This window comes from Grammomys surdaster, unplaced genomic scaffold, assembly GCF_004785775.1.
Source record: "Grammomys surdaster isolate TR1022 unplaced genomic scaffold, NIH_TR_1.0 125974, whole genome shotgun sequence".
Classification (NCBI taxonomy): Eukaryota; Metazoa; Chordata; class Mammalia; order Rodentia; family Muridae; genus Grammomys; species Grammomys surdaster.
In genome coordinates this window covers 1,803,642-1,821,788 of record NW_021620791.1, presented here as the reverse complement: position 1 = coordinate 1,821,788, position 18,147 = coordinate 1,803,642, and the positions used below count along the sequence as shown (strand labels likewise).

The window sequence follows — 18,147 nt, the reverse complement described above, 5'->3', positions numbered from 1 at the left end:
AAAGTAAAATTAAAACAATTAACAGCAGCTTAGTTTTATACTTTAGCCAGCTTGTTTGGTTCAGGATAGAAGAAATTAATCAGACACAGAAATATAGGTAAGACTTCTTTATTAGAACTTCTAGCTCAAGTGAGATGCAGAAACAGCTCTGAACAAGAATAAGTCAAGCCAGTGTCTCCCAAATTAAAGGGGGGGGGGAATCCAATAAAAGAAAAACTCAAGTCAGTGTGAGTTCTTCCACATAAAAAATGATTCCAACTTTAGAATTTGAGGTCCTGCATGTTTAAGGTCTAGGCTCAGGTGCAGAGTGTTCATGGGTCAACTCTGCTGTGGGGTAAGGCAAATGCCTGGAAGGCCAACCTGGACTTACATGAGGTAAGCGGCTACATTGTTCCCCTAGGAAAATGTCATACAGTGTGTTTTTATCATATTTTTTCTGTTTTTATTTTTTCTTTTAGTCAGGGTCTTACTATACAGCCCTGGATGGCCTAGAACTCTCTATAAAATGTCTACCTCCTCAGTGTTGGGATTAAAGGTATTTGCAGTCACAAAGCATTTATGACAAAGAATAAAGGTTCATTTTCCTATCCTCAAATCTGTACCACATTAATTTCTAATTCTGTGGTTTTAGAAACAGTATTTTACTTTTCTAAGTCAGACCTCTCTCATTCAGAAAGTTATGATAACTTCATTTCTATGTCACAGGACTGCTGATGGACTCCAGTGAGAATCCAAGTAAAAACAAAAATCCAAGTAAAAACAGCACACTGAAAGTCTAAAACAAATCACTTACTGCCTTTATCAGTTTGGCCATTACCATTAATACCATACTTGGACATAGATCAAAAAGCATACTGTCTGACTAGAGTAACTATGATCTTTCTGTCCTGGAGCTTCAGAATCCTAGGGAAACAGATAAATAAATAATTAAGCAAACAAACAAACAAGCCAAAGTACCTATCAACCTGGTTATTTCATTCAAATACTATGCATTCCAGTTCCATCCATGTTCTCATAGTTAACAAGATTCTATCCTTTCTAATGTCTGAATATATATACACACACACATATGTATGTGTATTTTATATATATATATACATATATATATATATTATGCATAATCAATAAATATCAGGTGATACTATGTTGTAGTAACCATTACAATGTCTAAAGTATGCATAAAATGGTTTGAATGTTGAACAGTGTACGTCTGTGGCAAACCACATGATACCCCAAAAATATGCACTCTTATTTGTTAATTTTTAAAAGGTAGTGAGAAAAAATGTCTCAAATTGAAACCTATATTTTTCTATAAAAAATTTTAAGAGGGCTTGTAATTTTATTTTTATATAACTTGGGCCATTAAGAACTAACTTAATGCACAACACACTATGATTTTTTTGTTTGTGGCTATTATATATACTTGAAAATTCCTGTGAAAATGGAAAGCGACACTAACACTTCGGAAATATACCAAAATTTTCTTGAATTTTAGGTAACATTTTAATTGACAACATATGAATTATATTTAACTATATTAAGCCAAAATGTTCATAGATTAAAAAAAAAAAAAAGATTCTCTCCTAATAAACTCTTGTGGGGAACAGTTGCCAGAGATTTTGTGTCTAAAAAGACTTTCTCATGCCACCTGCTCATTAGCATTCAAACTCAGTTTCATTAGGCATAGGTTCACAGAATATGGCTTAGAAACCACAGGTTCACAGATCAAAACCATGCTCATAATAATTTTAAGATGTGTGTATGTGTTTTAATCATGTGGAGAATTTGTACAAAATTGCTCTAGATTACACAAAAGCCTTATAGAAAAATACTGGCAATGCCTTAGCATGAAACACAGCAATGGCACCTAAGGCCACTAACATGAAAGTCACTATGTCACTCTCCATCATGAACTAACACTGTAGCAAATGTCACTTTCACTTAAGAATGTCCTTGATGAGCCAGGCAGTGGTGGCGCACACCTTTAATCCCAGCACTTGGGAGGCAGAGACAGGCGGATTTCTGAGTTCGAGGCCAGCCTGGTCTACAGGGTCAGTTCCAGGACAGCCAGGGCTACACAGAGAAACCCTGTCTCAAAAAAAAAAAAAAAAAAAAAAAAAGTCCTTGATGAACTAGCACACTTATTATATTTATTATTATATCTTGACTGCTAGGTATGTACCTTCATACCATATGATCAGGTAGTAAGTGTGTATAAAACACTTCTACCCTGATGGCTGAATAGGAATGTGCTTTGGGTGTGCTATAGGCTAATGTAGCTGTTTCCATGGTGCCTTTAATTGCAAAGAATAGCTATAATAGGCAAACTAGGCTCACTGAAATGTGACCATCTACTTAAAACGGAGAATGTGAGTCTGAATTGAAAGGACAACACCTAATAGATTTTTTTTTAATTTTAAACAAAAATTCCAAACTTGTAGAATCTATGAACACCCTTATTGAGACCTTGAGATTTTCCTCATAAGCTCACTAGTGATAGCAAATTACCTGTATCCCTGATGGAATTTTAATCTGTGTCTGTTTTCAAATTGAGATTGTAAACCCTGTGAAGGAAGGAACCACTTAATACTCTGTCCTTTTTAAATCATAGCACTGAATTAGACACAGAATAGTTATTCTGCAAATGTTTGTCAACTACCTTGGTATTAACTAAAGTATGAGGTGTGCTTCCATATACACTGAGAACTGGTACTCCAGGCCGCTCTCCACCCTGCATCTGCATCTATCCAGACTCTTCAGCCCGTGCTTCTTTATATACAATTTAGTCAAAATTTATCTTAAGTTAGCTTTTTTAAATTGAAAAACAAGTATTTGCTGCAAAATTAATTCAAATAAAAATAGATTTATTTGTGTGCATGAATGTTTTATCTACATTCACGTGTGTGCACCAGATGTATGGCTGGTGCCCATGAAGGTTAGAAGAGAGAGTCAGATCTCCTGGAACTGAAGTTATGGTTGCTTGTGAGCTATCACATGGGTGCTGGGAATCAAATCTGGATCCGATACAAGAACAAATGTTCTTATACACTTATAAGCCATTTCTCTAACACCCAAATAATTTTTAATGGATATTTAATAACTGTGGCTCTAAAGAAAAGGTTAGCAAGCTATAACTCAAACTGGTCCACCTCCTGTTTTTGTATATAAAGTTTTTTTAGAATACACCATTACCATTTATTATATTTGTTACTTTTCTATCATGACAAAACACCAAGACCAAGGCAACTTATTGGCAAAGTGTCTTGCAGGCTTCCTCTTCTAGAGGACTAATAGTCTATGGTGGGAGAAGGAGAGTGCAGGTGCTAGAGCAGCAAACAAAGAGCATATAGGCAATGCACAAGTCTTCTGAACCGTCAAAGCCCACCCATAGTGACACACTTCCTCCAATACGGCCACACCTCTTAGCTTCCCAAACAATTCTACCAACTAAGAACCAAGTATTCAAACACATGAGCCTATGAAGGCCATTCTCATTCAGTCTACCACACCATCTATTTATGCATTGTCTAGGGTGGTTTTCACTCTAAATAGACTTACCAGAGTTTATGAGACCTCATGGCTCATAAATACTTGAAAATAGTTGCTATCTGGCTCATCATAGATAAAAATTTACCAACCCCAAATTATATTTGAAAAACAAAACGAAACAAAACAAAACAAAAAAAGAAAGAAAAACAATGTTAGCATTTCTTTTCCAATGATAACGAAGTAGCTGGGTATGGCAATGAGAACTTGTAAGCCACCCCATGGAAGGAGGAGTAGAAGGACAAAGAAAGAATTCATGGTTAACCTCCTCTGCATAGGGAGTTCCAAGCCAGGCTTGTCAACAATGAAACTCTTTCTCTAATTAAAAAACAAAAAATGCAGGAACTATATTTTTATACCAATACTATACTTCTTACTTAACGAAAAATAAAAAATTCTCGCTGGGTGGTAGTGCTGTGCACCTTTAATCCCAGCACTTGGGAGGCAGAGGCAGGAGGAGCTGTGTGACTTCCAGGTCAGTCTGGTCTACAAAGTGAGGTCCAGGACAACCAGGGCTGCAAAGAGAAACTCCTACTTGGAAAACCGGATGGATGGATGGATGGATGGATGGATGGATGGATGGATGGATAATTCTATAGCCAAAATATTTAGAAACTTTTAACTTAAATCTAGAAACTTTTGATCTGATACCTTCCTCCAGCCTCCAGGGTTGTATTCTAGCTTTTCTCTTATTGTTTAAGGTTCTACTATGACTACAACAAAAGCCAAATATCCGTCATCACCAAGAACAGGTTCTAAATCAGATGAGGCAGGATTAAGACACTTAGAGACCGTAGGTGACCGAAGATCATTAGGTGATTTCTGCTGCTTAGCCATGAATAAATAACTGGGATGGAGATGGTCATCTTGTCCAGAATAATTACAAAAGCTTGAAAAAAATACATGCTATGACTACTTTCAGACTATGCCACAACAGCCAGACCAGAATGGTAATAATTACAGACAAGGAAACACCTGGCTGGAGACTAGTTCTACAATTCCCTCCTTTCCTGCAAGCACCAGAGAGGAAGGATCCACGTGGAACATAGCAGCCTACAAGGATGAGAAGAATCTGGAAGCTGCAGCAGCAGGAGTTTACAAGACAGAAAGCTGGGAGCGAGCTACGGATCAGCACAAGGATTCCTTTGAGTCTGATACTGAATCCTAAAACACTGAGGAACAAGTGCTATGAAGTAAACAATATCCAAGTTCAGAGAGTACTGGGAGACACTTGAATTTCATCCATCCAGAGCCAAGCTAAAGTTGCCAAGCCTTTAAAGCAATCAAGGCTCCAGAAGGCCTTACTTTGTTACATGTTAGCTTTACTAAAGGCCACTGTATTAGTCATAGTTCTGTAGAGGAACAGAATTTATTCAGTGAAGCTCTATAGAGAGAAAAAAAGAGAAATAAGTTACAGGCTGTGGTCCAGCTAGTCTTAACAATAGCTGTCTACCAACAGAAGGTCCAAAAATCATCAGTCTATGAGGCTAGTTGTCTCAGCTGAACTCCACTATATTCTGGAACCCCAAAGAAGTAGGCTCTAAAGCCAGTGAAGAGATGGATTTGCCAGTGGAAATGAGCTGCAACAGACAAAGAGTAAATGCTTCCTTCTTCCATGTCCTTTATATAGGCTGTCAGAAGATAAAAGGTGGATCTTCCCACCTCAAAAGATAAAAGTGGTTCTTCCTACTTCAAATGATTTAAGAAAAAAAATCCCTCACATGTGTGTATCCAGCCACTTCGATTAGTTAATTCCAGATGTAGACAAGTTGACATCAAGAGTAGCCATCACGGCTACCTTACACCCACCCTTAACAAAGGTTACCAATACTGGAATAGAGCCACCTGATCTACAAATTATTTGGCTTTCCAGCAAAACAAACTTCAACTCTCTCTAAAAGAAGATATTTGTTTGTTTTCTGTTGCTATGATAAACACCACAATCAAAAGCTACTTAGGGAGGAAAAGGGTTTATTTCATCTTACAGATTATAGTCCATCTATCAAGGGAAGCCAAAGCAGAAGCTTGAAGCAGAAACCAGGCAGGAAACTCTGTTTACTGGCATGCTCTATTACTTTTCTAATACAGCCCAAGCCTATATGCCTATAGATGGCACCACCCACAATGGGCTGGGCTACATCAATTAGCAATTAAGAAAATACCTCCCAGACACAGCCACAGGCAAACTTGATCTGGACAATTATTTAGTTGAGGCTATGTCTTACAAGGTGACACCAAGTTTGTTTCAAGTTGACAGCTAGAGGAAGCCAACTATGACAGAAAGCAACAAAACTTAAACCGACAACATAGTATCCATAAGGAAATTAGATTAGAATGACAGAGAAAAAGGACAGTAATGACAGACAATGATTTTAAAACAGCTACCAGAAACATGCCTCTTATAGTTGAGGATGAAGAAGGGGCCAGTGACATGCCTCAGGCAATGACATGGGCCTGATAATCTGAGCCTGACTCCCTAGAACCCACACAAAGGTTAAAGAGCTGACTCCACAGAAGTGTAGTTTGAACTACACAGTGTTGCAAGGCATGTGCACACATATACACACAACGCACACACATACAATTTTTTTTTAAAGAAATGAAAAGGGGAGTCTGAAGGACATTTTGGAGTATAAGAGCATATACAGCTCTCATAACTGTAGCTGGAATCCTACCAGGAAAGGAGACTGGAGAGAGAGAGAACGCCAGGAAGAAATAGTACAGAAATTCTTCCAACTAAGTTCTTAGAGTTCAATTGTTCAAAAACAGTACCATTTTTTTTTAAAGTAAGGGGAAAAAAGCATATGTCACTCCCCTGGCTCCGAATATGCCAAAAAGTAATAATAACTCTAACTTTAAAAAGAAAAAAACATTGTTTTCAATCTTCTGCTTGAAAAGTAAGAATTCACCAAAGTTGAATCCTTATTTTGGGTGAGGCTTTCCTTGCTGGTATCCCTGGCATCTGTTGAGTCTATGTGCAGAGTAATCAAGCACAAACAACATACAGTTAAACTAGTGGAAAAGGATGTTGTCCCAAAACAATTACAGACTTTCCGGTTCACATGTATCACACACTTCAGATTGTATACCTTAGTAAGGAACACAGATTTCCAGGGCAGTTCTGAGTGGAAGACAACGGCACTATGTGGCTCTGAGATGTTACAGGATAAGATGAGAAAATGTGTCCAGTGGAATTAAACACTTATCCCAAGAATGCTCAAAGGGCATCCTCAGAGTTACCTCAAAGTAGACACTTGCACACACAAAAAGTAGTACTTACTTTGAGTCTCCACAAGGTCCAAGGCAACACCAGAAACTGTGTCCATTCCAGAACTGATACAGGATTGGAAGTTTTTTAAGGAGGAGAGAGCTGACTCTACACCACTGAAGGATATGTAACGAGTAGAGCCTGAATTTGTACTGGATCGTCCTGGCATCTTGAAATTGTTACCTAAAATTTCAAACACAACAATAAGCGTTCTAAGTTAGAATAATTACTGTACAGGAAACAAACACAGGCATAGCACTGAATAAGAACTGTATTCTATATTCAGTGCTACATTGTTACTGCGTGCAATACCCAGAGGCCACCAAGGCACTGTGCCATCATCTGGACATCAATAACACACACTCAATTGTAACACGAGGAAGGTAACTATCTTCATTTTTAAAAGAGAATACCCTCTTCCTTCATGCTTCAACTCTACAAAACCCAGTTCTTAGATGCGTAACACATAAAGAAAATAGAAAAAGTGAAAGAAAATAAAGTTTAATGAGATTTTTAAAAAAATCTATAGTTTTTAATGTACCTAATATATATGCATTTTGAACTCTTAAAAGGAAAAAAAAAACTGTTTCTGATAGCCTCCCTGAGTTCCAATAGATTTAGAACTGTAGTTATCCCAGGTTCAATAAAAGCAGAATTTCTATGTAGACCTCTCTTCTTACAGTGGTTTACCTATTATAACCAAAGTTATTGCTCTCATGTTAAACACTTCCTTATTTATACCTTTAGACATCAATTCTTTAAGCTTTGGGCCCCTTGCTAGACATATTTTCTTAAGTCAGGAAACTCCTGAAATTCAAGCCATTCAAAGCAACTAGAAAAGTGCAGAGTCCGCGATAGTTTTAAAATGACAAGCAGGCTGTTGTCCAAGCTGTGTGGCACCATAAAGGAAAATAGTTTTTTGGAATCAGAGATCTAACATGAACCCAGGCTCATGAGATCACAAGCTTACTGACAAGTCCTTCAGAACCTCATTGGAAGGAAAGAAGCCATACTCTTAAGTGTGGTCTAGCTTCTGGTCCATAGTCTGCATCTCTTTTCCTTTCAAGAGCAGGGAGCCATGTGGTATCTCCAGCACTCCCTCCTCCCATAGTACCAGCTTTATTTCACACCTAGACTGCTACTGCAGCTTCTCTAGTACTGCTTTCAGTTAGAGATGTTCATCTTTTCCACAAATAGGTATTGAATGTCTTTACCATGTAAATTCTTAGGCTCGTGAAAAACACAGGATAGAAAAGGGCTAAGGTCTTTTATTTCTGAGGTTATCAGTTTAACATAAACATTCATAATACCACTAATTGCTGACTCAAATAGCTTGGGTGACAAACATTTAATAAGTATCTTCTTAAATACCAGGCAACTTCCCTGAGCATAGGGATATAGTGGCTTTCAAGGTAAATAACCCAAGACTTTTGCTTTCAAATGCTACTTGGTTTATTCTAATTCCATGAAACTCTCATATGCTGGGCAGTAGTCTAAGCTCCAGAAATATTCAGCCTCTGCTCTCCAGGAGTAGTTGGCAGGAACTGGACATGCAAATCTATTGTTGAAACAACATAGATTACTTGTAAAATGGATGGATGGATGGATGAAATGTCTGACTCAGCCCTCAACGTGAGGAAAAGGCTATAAAAATACACAGCAACAACAGTTCGAAAGAGCACACAACTCTCTAGGCAGCTACTTCTTGATTACAGAAAACGGGCCTTTCTCTACTTTTGCTGTTCTGACAAGATCTCACTAGGTAGCCCACACACGCCTCAAACACATGGCGACCCTCTTGCCACTCAAATGCTGAGACTACAGGCATGACCCACCCACCAGATCTAACTTAGAAATACTCTATGACAGCTGATACTTCACACGCCTGACATTTCCTCATCCATTTGCACTAAAGACCAGAGCTAAAGACGTTGATTGCTACTTCACTGAGGAATCGTAACCCACCACGAAGGGGCAGCCCTCCTCATCCATTACCCTCTGTCCCTGTGTTCTGCTTTCTTCTCAGGGAGAATGAACTAACTGTGCCCACTGAGACCAGCTCCGCTCCATATCAGACCCTCTCCTTTCCTTCTCTCTGTATTCCTCCCTGCTTTCCTCCATCAGCAGTTTTCTCCTAACCCACACCACTCTCCATAGCAAACCAAGGAAATCTTTCTCTAATCTTAAAGGAAAGCATCCTCCCGCCTTCCTCTTTGATTACTTCCCATGCTTCTGGGCTAATCCTGGCAGCAAAACTCTCCTCTAGACCTGCCTCGTTTGTCTCAGAGTCCTACCTTCCAGTCCTGGCCTGGGAGTCGCCAGGCTCCCACCTCTCCCACTTCAGGGGACCTGCTCTCAAAGCCAGGGCTGCAGTCTTCATGCCTTCCTCAGGGAGCATTTCCGTCTGCGTTCCTTCAGACTCTTAGTTCTTTCCATCTCTTCCAAGTGAGCTGTCTAGAGCCCCAATCCACAACTGCTAATCCTCCCCACACCTTCACACATACTTATTCTTTTCTCCACCTCCTCCAATCGCATCCGTCTGCTAAGGTCTAAATGTTGGGTCCTCGTCCCCACTTTACATATTGAAATCCTAAAGTCCAAGATGGTGGTTTTAGAAGATAAGACCTTTGGAGAGGTGACTAGATCCACCCTCCAGAATCAAAATAGTCCCTTATAACGCATGCTCTGAGAGCTCTCTTTTTTTCTACCACCCAAGAAAAGAGCAAGTACATGCCATTTACAAACCAGAAAACCGTCTTCATCAGACACTGAATTTGATGGTTAAGTTAGTCTTGGAATTCTCAGCCTCTAAGATGGAAAGATATTAGTTTCTGATTCTTTTAAACCTCCTAAGATATAGTATTTGGTTTATGGACATCTGAACATTCTAACACTACTCCTTGGGGCTTGATTTAACCTAGAGTTTGGAGGGGCCTTCCCCAGGGAACATTTAACATCATGTGGGGACATTTTTGACTGTGGCACTAGAGGAGGTTGGGGTGGAGGGAACACAGACTAGCATCCATGAGCAGAGGTCAGATACTGATAAAATTCTAGCAAATACAGTACAGTCTCTCACTACAAAGAATCATCTGAAGACAAAACGTAATCATCACATTGGTTAAGAAACACTGACTTAAGCCAACCTCTTCTTGGATCCTCTTTCCAATAAGATTGATCTTTTTGTTCCCAGTCCTACAGTTTCCAAGACAATCTACAACAAAATTATGCATTTCCTGAAGTCTAACCAGGCTATTGGGCTCAGCACACTATTTTGCTTCCCTTATATTCCTGAAAGAGTTGTTGTCAGTTAAGCCATTTTTAATGTAAATAGGAAAACACTGCTTCACATATTTCTGTACAGCATTAAAGTAGGCATAGAGCAAACAAACCGAAAGTTTGACCTAATCCAGGGTCGTCTCATACAACTTCAACAGAGTTATGTCTCCTTTTTCAGCACGCCAGCATGCACACACCTTTCTCTCTGAAGCCTTCCCTCGCCCATAGCTCCTTCTTTTCCACATGTCTCCACTATATAACTTAACACGGCTAATTGCTGACATCTGCCATTCCTTCATGCTGGAATGTGCTCCTTAAAACTGGAACACACATTAGGAGATATAAAACGTCTCCTTGCGAAAATGAAATGATCAGGACGAATTCGTTAAGTTACCAAAGTAACAATAAAAACTACGACTATTTCTGTGTCACCACCAGTATGCATGCCCAAAAAAGGTTGCCCCCCGCCCAGCTTTCCCCTCTTCTTTTACACCGAGGCTACCTTACCTCCACCTGCAGAAGTGAAATGGCACCTGTGGCCTTGAGTACCTCTGAGCTATCATGCCTCAGTTTTAAAAGTCAGTTCAAAACAGGTTTTTGTTGTTGTTGTTTTGGTTTGGTTTGATTTCATAGTGGTAATCTCCACGAGAGGCGGCCGTGAGCATAACCTGCCTCCGTCTAGTTACTGCGGGTGAAGAGGACCAGGCCCAGGTCCCCTGAGCACAGAGGGAGGCGACAACACCCGCTAGACGCCTGTCGCCGTTCCTCCTGGATCTTACCTGGCTGTCCCTCCTAGCTCAGTGATATCTCGCCGAACATCGCACGCCAGACCCCGATTCCTCTCCTCAGCCCGCTTCTCCTGTGGCTGAAACGCCCCGCGCGCGCTCTGCGTCATCACTTGGCGCCCGCGAGCGATCACATGATGCCCGGGCCCGGGCCACCGCCCCTCGGTCACGTGACGGGCTGGGGAAGCCAGCACAGAAACCTGGTCCCAGCCGCTGACGCTCTGCTGCCTGAGACTCTAGGGGATCCCTGGGGCGGGAGAGGGGGACCCGGGTGCCCAGTCCACGCTGCCAGCGTCGGACGACTGACAGGTGAGTCGGAGGCGCGCTTGTGGGTTCGCGGCCCTTCCCTTCCCCCGTGGGCCACGTCGGGTTCTGTCCCGGGAGCCACCCGGAAAACCTAGAGCTTGCAGGGTTGGGGTTGCACGCCTGATGTTCACCTACGCCTTCATGGAAATCGCTCTTGCACTCTTCTTTGAGTGATGCTCAGCTACTTGGCCCATAGCTGAGCTTGCAAATTTCTTGGAGCGGTGCCTTACTAATGTGGCTGATCTTTCTTCCACGTACTCTCCAGAAAATCGAGTAGTCACTGAAGGGAGGGTGGGCAAGAGGGGGTTGAATAAAAGTCCTGTCATGCACTGTGAGTTTCTGCAAGTCCCTCCTCTACACCCTATTCCCCCTCATTCACCTGAGACATGGTGCCGTATCCCTTGTATTGGAGACAGGTGATTCCACTTGGTTCTGCTTCTTCTATGATAGGAAAATTAAAAGTTAGACTCATAAAAGAAAAAAGTTGAACTCTTGATTTCTATATAGAAGAGGAATAGTGAAGGAGGTTTATATTGCCTCCGTCTACAACCAGGGACACATTCCTTAGGTCAGCTCTTTTCAACTTGTGGGTCCCATGACCCCTTTGGCAAATCTCTGTTTCCATAAACGTTTACATTATGATTCTTAACAGTAGCAAAATTACAGTTGCTAAGTAGTAACGAAAATAATTTTATGGTTGGGGTCACCACATATATTAAAAGGTCAGAGAGGATAGTTGTCTTAGATGTTAAGAATTAATGAATCAGGCCTCGAGAGATTGCCCAATGACTAAGACTTCTCTTCCTGAGGGCCCAGGTTCAATTCCAAGTACCCATATGGTGATTCTCAACTGTCTATAACTCCAGGTCCAAATGATTCAACACCCTCAGACATACATGCAGACAAAACACCAATGGACATAAAACAAAAATAAATATAATTTTAAAATTTCATAACTCAGGCTGGAGTGATCCAGCTTATTCCAGAACTTTTCTGGGAGAGCATCCATTAGGGTTTGAGACTGCTTTCTTTAAGGATCTGAGGTTTTCTATTGAAAAAATTAAATCTATCTTCTTTTGTCCTCTACACTTTAGTCTACTCAAGAAAGTTTGTTCTGTACTTACTGGGTAACAGGATACCATTCTTGAAAACATGTTCCTTTGACAAGGGGTTCTTCCTATAGAAAAAAATTAAGGTTCCATGCCAAGATCCTAAAACTAAAGCTGCCACACTTTGTAGCTTATAAAATAATATTAAGAAGGGAATTAAGGCCAGGACGTGATGGCGCATGCCTTTAATCCCAGCACTTGGGAGGCAGAGGCAGGCGGATTTTTGAGTTCTAGGCCAGCCTGGTGTACAGAGTGAGTTCCAGAACAGCCAGGGCTACACAGAGAAACTGTCTACAAGAATAAAAGGAGAGGGGGAGAGAGAGGCGGGGGGATTAAGAAAATAAATAAATAAATAAATAAATAAATAAAGGGAATTTAGATCTGTGGTTCCATCCTATGCCATTAACAATTCAATTCAACCTAGAGTGAGAGTACTGGTGTTTGCAAGTTTTCTTCATTCATTGTGTGAAAGCTGTCTCCAAAAGAATCATTTAATATAACATCTTCTACAATGTTGTTTTAAACATCATTCAAGAAAGGCTCAGCTGACATTAAAACTCTCCACATGACATCTTGTAAAATTCACTGCTTTTGTCTTAAATGATTAAGTATCTGTAATGAAGGTCATTTGATTCTGTAGCTCTGGATCTGTTTAGAAAATATTCTAGTAAAATAACTTGCATGAAAAATATGACTAGTCCTGGTTAGATCTACTACATCATAGTGCAACTAGGTGTGGTAATGTGACTAACTGATTTATTCTTTCATTTGATACTGACTTGACATTAGTCTTCAAAAATGTAGCAAGACCCTTGCATTGTGAGGGATTTGTTTTAAACTCTGTTCTTCTTGAGGTAGGACAGATTACAAGCAATGATATTTCACTCAAGAGGGAAATTGTAATAGGTGTTTTTCTTTTACATTAAAAAATTCTATAAAAACACTTGTTTTAATACAGGTTTAGATAAGACAATCACCTTAGTTAAAGGTCCACATGTTTGTTGAATGAATGCTAAATATGTTTGATTATTTTCTTATGACTTTTTAGAGTAATCAGTGTCTTTGTTTATATAGAATACCATTATGAAGCTTTAGCTAGCCTGGAGCTCACTATGTACACAAGGGTGGCCTCAAACTCATAAGAATCTGTTTGTCTCTGCCTTTGAAGTGCTGGGATTAAAGGGGTATGGCACCATACCCAGCCTTGAAGTATGATCTTAAGGGATAAGACACACAAGTCTTGATTTACATCATCATCTCAAGCCTGATGTTCCCTGAATGTGTACATGCAGATGCTGGTCTGTCTATCTGTCCCTTGGGAGAGATGGGGAAGAGGGCAGGTATCACTGCTTTGCTGTAAGCTGTGTCCTCCAGCATCCAACTGTCTGCACTATAATAGTATGTGCAATTTAGGCAGCAGTTATGCCTGCTAATCATAGCTTGGCCCTTGCTTTGTGAGGGTGGAGTTTTATCCTAACTTTGGGTGAGTTTGGTCTTCAGTGGACTTCAGTGTGTCATCATTTTACCCATTGTGGATTCTTTTCTCCCTTTCCATGTCAGGCCATATCAGTGCAGGAAAATAGAATTGCCTAAAAACTCTCCCTGTTCCTTAGCAGTGTAGTTTAAGATGCAGATATCACCAAGAATACTAAAAACACTTGTTAAGAATGTATGGCATAATGTGTATTACAGGGTCCCCTAGCGAAAGACTTCCAGGCGACTGTAGTGACCTCTCAGCATCCTTTGCTTGCAGACAGGATCCAGGACCATTAGCTCCATGTCTATGTCTTATTCACTCTGCTCCAGGCACCCTATGCACCCTACTGTTTCTTAGCACTGTCTTCGTTACTTTACTATTGCTGTGAAGAGGTACCATGACCAAGACAACTTATAGAAGAATTTATTGAGGGGTTATGGATTCAGAGGGTGAGTCCATGATCATTGTGGCAGAGAGCATGACAGCAGGCGGGCATGGTGCTAGAGCAGTAGCTAAGAACTTACATCCTGATCCAAGGCACAAGGCAGAGAAAGAGAGAGCTAACTGGGAGTAGTGTGGAGTTTTTAAACCTCAATTTTTAAACTGCCCACCCCAGTGACATACCTCCTCCAAAAAGACCACATTTTTTTTAATCCTTCCCAAACAGTTCCACCACCTGAGGACCAAGAATTCAAATCAATGCTTATTCAAACCACAAGCACAGTTGCCCCATGTCTGCCTTTAGACCTCTGTACTTACTTATAAGCTGTGTGTCAAAGGCCTTTCTCCTGGGTCTGATCATCATCTATTGATGTGGAACTAACTTCCCCACAGCCTACTAACTTAAAATTCACACACACACACACACACACACACTCACACACACACTCACAACTTATCTCATCTGAAGGCATAATTGCAAATGAGGAAAATTCACTTTCCAGCTCCCTCATGGAACTGATAGCAAGGCTTGGGGCTTTGTCTCAAAGGCCTTTGCCCAGGACTCTTACCCCACACAGTGATCATTTGTTTTTCCAGAACTAGCAAGCTAGAGAGAGAGAACCCAAGCCAGAACTCAATCCTTTTGTAATCTTCCTTCTGAAACGGTAGCTGTGGCTGCTATCAAATCTTTTCTGGGAGAGATTCCATAAGACATCCCCTACTCAAGGGAAGGAGCCTGTCTAGGGCTGAGTAACAGGAGGCAGAGGTCATTGGGCATCATCTAGAAACTGGGAACCATTCCTAGATACCCTTCCTGCTTGTTCCCTCTCCTCCTTCGATCTCTGTTCAGATAGCCTCTTATCTGAATTACTCTGTATACTCCAGTGTGTGTTCTGTCTTTTAATCAGGTTTCTCTTTACATGATTTATCGAAGCCTGTACGTGTTGGCTAACTTCTATCTCCTGCTCTCAGCAGTGTATAGACATCATGATAACTGAAGCTCACTACTGTATCTTCAGATCCTACAACAATGCTTGGCATATAGCAAACACTAGGTAAACACTTGCTACATGAATGACCCCAATTAACAGTGGGTAAACTGTAAAAGCAATTCACTGAGCAAGCATTATAGAAATCCATAGTCCCATAATTGAATCATCAGCAGATCAATAATAGCAACAAGAAATTAGATCCTCCTAGCTTTCACACCACAGTCTGTAGTTCTTGCCGTTGCCCCCACGCCACCCCTGCCCACATGAGCTGACTCCAGTCTGAAGGAAGCTGTAGCAGCTCTCAGAATCAACATTCTGAGTCAGGAAGCCGGAGGTCAATCAGGGCAAGGAAAAGACTTCCCCTCCCCACTTCTCTCTTGTTAGCTGAAGGTAAAAACTACATCCTAGAAGCCCCACCATAGACTTTCTCCTAAAAGGCACTGCTCCAAAACCAGATCACATGTTCAATGTGAGCCTCAAGGGAGTCAGGAAAGTAAGAGTTGACCGCTTTGTCTTCTACAGTGAGAAGGGAGCTGGACACAGGAAATATCATTGGGGAGGGAACAAAGAGCTGTTGCCATGACACCCCCATTGATACAGACATTTCTAAATATTGACTCTGACAGAGACTTCCAAGGGACATATAGAAAACCTTAGCGAGGGTTACAAAGAGCTTCTCAGTAATCAATAACTGTGACAGAAAGCTCATAACAGGAGGGAACCTGCTGCAAGCACTGGGAAATGTTTTTCCGTGGCTGTAAAAGAAACATTCTCATTGGCTCTCAGCAGCCTTTTTATATTCTAATTTTACCTTTTGAGCTAAGTCCTCACTATTAAATTATTTATCAGTTGAGTCTCATGTTAGAAGACTAATGGGAAAGTAAAAGTTGTCATTGACATTTTCCAAAACATTCTATTGATTGTGAATTTCTCATCATGCATCCCAGTCCCACTCGTCCCCCTTCCTCTCATATTTGCCTTTTGCTCTTACAGCCTCTCCTCCAGCATGCACACACACACACACACACACGCACACTTCTGTCCACACATCTTCGCCTGCAATGTGTTCATTGCACTACGTCATCGGTCAGGCTTGAGATCCCTGGCTTTTGTGACACCATCAATATTGAATCCTCACTGGGATTCCTCCCAGTTATCTTGTCGTTGCCTTCTGGTCATTGACAAAATTTTAATGAGGTTCTTCACCCAGAAACCCCAGAAATATCAAATACATTCATTTTATTTTATTTTATTCATCATCACCCTAATTGTTGATACCAACACAAAGAGAAGTACAAATTTGAGGACAGTTAACTCTCCTGATGCTGAAAATAAAGCTGGCTTCTAGAAGGCGGTAGATGATGATGTGGCTAAGTGGGTTTCAGTTTGTGACTCACCATCTGCATTCCTCGCCCATCATTCTGTTAGGCTGTTGCCTTCTTCATCTGCTTTCAAGAGCTGTTAACGTTTCTTAATTCAATCCTCTTGTCTGCCTTCTGCATTACAAATCTGACTTCCAAAGTATTGGTCATAGAAAAGGTTTTAATTGTTATATTCTAAGATCTATTTTTATAGCTTCTGGGTGACTTTCTCAAACTCTAACTTCCTAGAACTTGGACCTACTAAATATCACCCAGCATAATCTGACCACTCTCCCAACAGTAGTCAGTAAAGGGTCCAGCCTGTCAAGCAAATGAGTGTCTTCCCTGTTAATCTTGACTGCACTCCCTAGCACTCCATGTCTTTTCTCTGGGGCTTTGTGCTCAGCTTGCTGCAGGCTGCTCATAGGGACAGAGATCACTCCTTACAGTCTTCATACGGACTCACTTTCCATGCAGACTAACATCCTTAACCTCCTATGTATTTACTGCAGGTGTCCTCAAGACCAGTGTGATGGCTTGAATAAAAATGGCCCCCATAGGCACATAGAGGGTGGCATTGTTAGGAGGTGTGGCCTTGTTGGAGGAAGTATGTCACAGGAGGCAGGCTTGGATGTTTCAGAAGCTCAAGCTGTCTCTTTCTGGTGCCTGCAAATCCAGATGTAAAACTCTCAGCTACCTCTTCTCTTCAGCACCATGTCTACCTGTATGCTGCCATGCTTCTTGCCATGATAGTGGACTTAACTTCTAAGGTGTAAGCCAGCTCCAATTAAATGTTTTCTTTTATAAGAGTTGCCATGGTCATGGTGTCTCTTCACAGAAATAGAAGCCCTAAATAAGACAGCTAATCAATCTCTACTCTTTAATGTTTCTGAGTTCACATCAAAATTATCTTGGGGACTTATAGGAAAAGATGCTTAAGGCTACCTCCACCCTCCATTGCAGAAACACTAAGATTCTCCATGATTATGTTACACCACCAGACTTGTGAACCACTGCACTAGAAGCTGGGTGCCTAAATATCTTCAACTCCAGGGCTGGAGAGATGGCTCAGTGGTTAAGAATACTACTAGAATGTTCCACAAAAGGTCCTGAGTTCAATTCCCAGCAACCACATGATGGCTCACAACCATCTGTAACCATGGGATCTGATTACTTCTTATGTGCATGAAGACAGAGCACTTATATATTTAAAATATATGAATAAGTAAGTCTTTAAAAAATCTTTTCTGCTATTATTGCAAAGAGGTTCTCAGAACAGAGTGGTTGGGTAAGAAAATGTGTTTTCGCCTTCAAGAACTTTTAGAAGAGTGACCTGTTAAGCACGATTGCAGTAGTTTGTATGCTGGGCAACAAATCATCCTTAGTATACTGGAATAAAAGAAAAATGAGTAGTCGATTTTGCTTATACTTTGTTTAGTACTGATAAAGCATCTCCACAAGAGTGTAGAAACTGGTGTCTAAAATTTTATTTTGTTACTTTTTATGCATATGTGTGTGCACATCTGTATACATGTTACAGGGGTGGGCACTGCCCATGGAAGCCAGAAGAGGGCATTGTATCC

The 18,147-nt window shown here is 40.8% G+C and overlaps 2 protein-coding genes across 4 annotated transcripts in view; one reads left to right on the top strand and one right to left on the bottom strand.

Annotated features, from left to right (window-relative positions):
- Positions 1–11,032, bottom strand: part of Nsmce2 (NSE2 (MMS21) homolog, SMC5-SMC6 complex SUMO ligase) — a 225,658-nt gene extending 214,626 nt beyond the window's left edge. Inside the window, exons 1-2 of one of the 2 annotated variants that reach the window (XM_028753842.1) lie at positions 10,873–11,032; positions 6,827–6,997 (exon numbers count right to left, since the gene is read on the bottom strand). In XM_028753842.1, the coding sequence (XP_028609675.1) occupies positions 6,827–6,983 (157 nt within the window). In that variant the 5' untranslated portion in view covers positions 6,984–6,997; positions 10,873–11,032. The remainder of the gene's footprint in view (positions 1–6,826; positions 6,998–10,872) is intronic. The other variant, XM_028753843.1, reaches the window with a different exon arrangement.
- A 10-nt stretch (positions 11,033–11,042) lies between these two features.
- Positions 11,043–18,147, top strand: part of Washc5 (WASH complex subunit 5) — a 49,726-nt gene continuing 42,621 nt past the window's right edge. The window contains exon 1 of one of the 2 annotated variants that reach the window (XM_028753840.1): positions 11,043–11,187. The gene's annotated coding sequence lies outside the window, so the exon portion shown is untranslated. The remainder of the gene's footprint in view (positions 11,188–18,147) is intronic. The other variant, XM_028753839.1, reaches the window with a different exon arrangement.